The sequence below is a fragment of the Salmo salar genome, chromosome 06 (assembly GCF_965601325.2).
Source record: "Salmo salar chromosome 06, fSalSal1, whole genome shotgun sequence".
Taxonomy (NCBI): Eukaryota; Metazoa; Chordata; class Actinopteri; order Salmoniformes; family Salmonidae; genus Salmo; species Salmo salar.
In genome coordinates this window covers 28,510,644-28,515,000 of record NC_138296.1, presented here as the reverse complement: position 1 = coordinate 28,515,000, position 4,357 = coordinate 28,510,644, and the positions used below count along the sequence as shown (strand labels likewise).

The 4,357-nt window shown below is 44.6% G+C and overlaps 1 protein-coding gene across 1 annotated transcript in view; it reads left to right on the top strand.

The window, feature by feature from the left end:
* Positions 1–3,604, top strand: part of LOC106606803 (adhesion G protein-coupled receptor E2) — a 4,590-nt gene extending 986 nt beyond the window's left edge. Inside the window, exons 3-6 of the mRNA XM_082976407.1 lie at positions 1–48; positions 491–650; positions 1,067–1,129; positions 1,310–3,604. The exon at positions 1–48 is cut by the window's left edge and continues 44 nt beyond it. Coding sequence (XP_082832533.1) covers positions 1–48; positions 491–650; positions 1,067–1,129; positions 1,310–1,387 — 349 coding nt within the window. The 3' untranslated portion in view covers positions 1,388–3,604. The remainder of the gene's footprint in view (positions 49–490; positions 651–1,066; positions 1,130–1,309) is intronic.
* Positions 3,605–4,357: the final 753 nt, after the last annotated feature.

The window sequence follows — 4,357 nt, the reverse complement described above, 5'->3', positions numbered from 1 at the left end:
TACCTTGGCTAACATGAAGAGTGATGTCTCACAGTCCAAAGACACCAGGTGTGTGTGTACATATGTCTGTAAACATACAGTAACTAAGCCATATGTAATATGTATGTTTGTTGATACCGATGGGAATGTGTGGTAGTGTTAGTATTCTTGTCTCTTCATATGAATCCATATGATGGTTTTATACCATTCCCTCCCTCCATCCCTCCCTCCCCCTCCCATCCTCCCTCCCTCACCTCCCTCCCGTTCCCACTCTCTTACCTCCCTCTCTCCCTCTCACCTCTCTCCCTCCCTCCCCGTCTCATCTCCCTCCCTCCCCCTCTCACCTCCCTCCCCCTCTCTCACCCCCCTTCCTCTCTCACCTCCCTCTCTCACTTCCCTCTCTCACCTTCCTCCCTCCCCTCCCTCCACCCTCCCTCTCTCTCTCCCCTGTCCACTCTCACCTCCCTCCTCCCTCTCTCACCCCCCTCACTTCCCTCCCTCCCTCTTTCAGACTGATCATCTTTAAGATCCTGGCACAGTTTGTGATCCTGGGTTGTACCTGGGTGCTGGGCTTGTTCCAGTCCACCATGGTCTTCAAGTACCTCTTCATCGTGCTCAACTCCCAGCAGGGCACCTTCCTCTACATCGTTCACTGTCTCTTCAACAAGGAGGTAGACCTACACCACAAGCATGCACACACACACTCACTCACTCACTCACTCACTCACTCACTCACTCACTCACTCACTCACTCACTCACTCACTCACTCACTCACTCACTCACTCACTCACTCACTCACTCACTCACGCCCCCCCCCCCCACACACACACGTTCTTAACCTCCTCTCTGTCTGCCCTCCACAATCCATCATACTCTTTAACCTCCTCTCTCTACCCCTCCACAACTTCCTGATAACTCACCCCTTGTGTCTTTTTATGTTGTATGGTTTTGGTATGGTTCTGATATTGTACTTATAATATGTATTGTGTTTTGAAAGGTGACCGGAGTACCGGAGGTGTTATTGTGTTGTACGGTGTGGTCTGTGTATAATTAGTGTTGGTGTGTTGTTGTTGTATTGTATCATAGGTACGTGATGAGTACAGGAAGTGGCTAGGCTGTTCTTCCAGCTCCTCTACTCCAGACTCTATGGTAAGTCTATACCTTCCTCACTCATCACTAGTTCTTACATCTATGTGAGGCTTCCTCTTCTTTCCAGGATGAATGTAATGTTACTGAATGACCCTCTGGCCAAGTCCCTTATAGAACTTATGTAAGCATAGTCTTTTACCACAGAAAGTCTAACCTGTTGAGGTCTTGTTTTTCCAACAGAAAGAAGCACCTTCCGTCTCTGAAGACCTGGACAAGGCTGGGGAAGAGAGACAAAACAAAGGAACACGGCCAGGATGAGAGCAACATGATACGATACCATCAGACCTCCAAAGAATTTCAGCACAGTGGGCCTCCATGGTATATCTTTCAATGCACACTGTACACACTAAGTATGAGAGAGAGAGAGAGAGAGAGAGAGAGAGAGGGTGTGTTTATATGGATGCTAATGACTCAGATAACACAGCCTGACCTTTTGTATTTACTAATATTTTCTTTATCTATGTAAAACAATGTTTTATTATCCTGCAAATGTATTTATAGAATTCATATTTATAAATGATATACACAGTAGTTACAGCATATTTACCTGTGTGCAAAATAAACAAATGAAAATGTCTAGGTTGCAGTTGTTTATATATAAATAAATAACTGCATCTCTACCTGCTTTGAGTCTAGCATTTACCATTGGATTGTCCCTCAGGGACAATACAGATTTATTCAATGGAATCCCTGTGGCTGAGCCCAGATAAGAAAGTCTCGGTCAGCTGCAGTCTGAAGTGTTTTGAGAGCATAGCGACTGGGTTTCCAGACACAGCTGGCACAGGAGGGGTGAGGAGAGGACAGGAGGGCATCCTCTCAGAGCTATAATAGAATAGCTGGAAGAGAGCCACGGTTGGAGACAGACAATACTGCGCTTGCGTTCTGTTGTAATGCCCTCTTTTCAGCACACGGTGACAGCACCTAATCATCAATGCTCTTGCTCTCATTGGAATTAGGCGAGATACCATTGGGTGAAGGCTTTTGTTCCAGCCTAGCCATGATTCAATTGATTAACAAATAATGAAAGCCTGGTGGGGTTGTAGGGAGAGAGAGAGAAAGACAAAAAGGTGGAGTTGGATAGATAGATGGTAGGAAAAGTCAACTGGAGGAGGAGATAGAGAGGCATACAGAGATGGATGGAAATAAAGGGAGATTCGAAGACGGGTGAATGCAGCAGCAGGAGTGAAAGAGAGTACAACAGGGAGACGAAGAAGAAGATGAAGAAGTAGGAGGAGGAAAAGGAGGAGGCTGGGTGTGGGGTGTTTTGCTCCGAGTCACAGTGCTGCTAGTCTCTTTGCCTGTTACCATGGGAACCCAGCTGCAGTGCTTGCTGGAGTCGTGCTGGTCTGTCAGCCGGGAAACGCTGTTGGGTTAACAGCCCTGCTCTTTGAGTTCGAAGGAGTTAGACTTTGTCAAAATAGTCAGGAATAAACTCCAAACCATGTTAAAAATTGATGCAGTGCGTCTGGGGGTGTTTAGTATACAAAGTTGCTAGGCAGCTAACTAATCACCCACTGGGCACAGATGTCAGTTGAACGTCTAGTTTTGATTGACATTTGGTTGAGTTGTCAACTAACGTGAATTTAAATTGAAATAGAAAAAAATGCACTATGTCATTGGATTTAGGTTAAAGTTGGGTGAAAAAAAGACAAAATGGCCTAACTGTATGTTGATGATTTTTTCCCACATTGATTCAACATCAGCACATTTATTTTTTGGGTTGAAATGACATGGAAACAATGTTGATTTAACCAGTTTTTGCCCAGTGAGCAGACATTTACTGAATTCCAAATCAATCTCCAGTTCTCCTCAACTCTCCTCCAGACACTCCTTTAGATCTGGAAGGTGCAGATAGGATAACATGGTAATTGCATTACTTTGCTGTTTAATTGGATGGGTGATATTTTTCCATAGCCTAAGGGGCAGAGGTCGATTGGGATTTCAGCAAAAGTCTTCCATATTGTGTCTGTAATTATGCTTAAAGTCTCTGAGATGTAGTGGGTCTTTCTGTCCAACAGGCCTGGGGGTTAGTTAGTGATACAGTGGTATGACCAATATGTTACGATTTCCCTGCCAGAGACTCTTAGCACACCATATCACAGCCCTCTCACATCCCTCTCTTTCTAACTTCTGCAGTAGGCTACCCTCCCCCACTGGAACCAAGCAGGCCAGGGGGGTCATAAACTGGCCCTTCACACCTAGGACCCTGGCCAACGATTTGTTGCTAGGGGTCATGGTTGCCAGAGGCCTTATCACACTGTGGGGTCATCACAGGCAGTCTGCTTGGGTCCCAGATCACAAACTCCTGCCTCCCCCTCTGTCTACTTCAAGCAGTCACAGAGAGAGCAGCAAGCTCATCTTTGTCCTGCACAACAGCTGCTGGACTCATATCTCTGAGCTTGTGGAATGGTGTGCGTGCACAGAGTGAATTGTGCGATATTTGTATATTGTTCTTCGTAGTTGTTACTATTGTTGTATAATGTCTTTGTCTATAGCTGTATTGTAATATGTCAGGTAGCATATATACTGAACAAAAATATCATATAAGTGTTGGTCTCATGTTTCATGAAATGAAATAAAAGTTTCCAGAATTTTTCCATTTGCACAAAAAGCTTATTTCTCTCAAATTTTGTGCACAAATTTGTTTACATCCCTGTTACTGAGCATTTCTCCTTTGCCAAGATAATTGTAACGGCTGTCGTCGTAATGAGACCAAGGTGCAGCGGAGGATGTGTGTTCATCTTGAAATTTAATTCAAAAAGAGAACACTTACAAAATTAAACAAAAGATGACAGCAAAACAGTCCTGTCAGGAAATACTCTAAACAGAAAACACTAGACAGAAACAATCACCCACAAACCCCAAAGGAAAAACAGGCTTCCTATGTATGACTCCCAATCAGCAACAACGAACTACAGCTGCTCCTGATTGGGAGCCACACACGGCCAACCAAAGAAATAAACCAACATAGAAAAATAAACATAGAACGCCCACCCATGTAACACCCTGGCCTAACCAAAAAGATTAAAAAAAACCTCTCTATGGCCAGGGCGTTACAATAATCCATCTACCTGACAGGTAGGGCATATCAAGAAGCTGATTAAACAGCATGACCATTAAACAGGTGCACCTTGTGCTGGGGGCAATAAAAGGCCACTAAAATGTGCAGTCACACAACACAATGCCACAGATGTCTCAACTTTGAGGGAGCGTACAATTGGCTTGCTG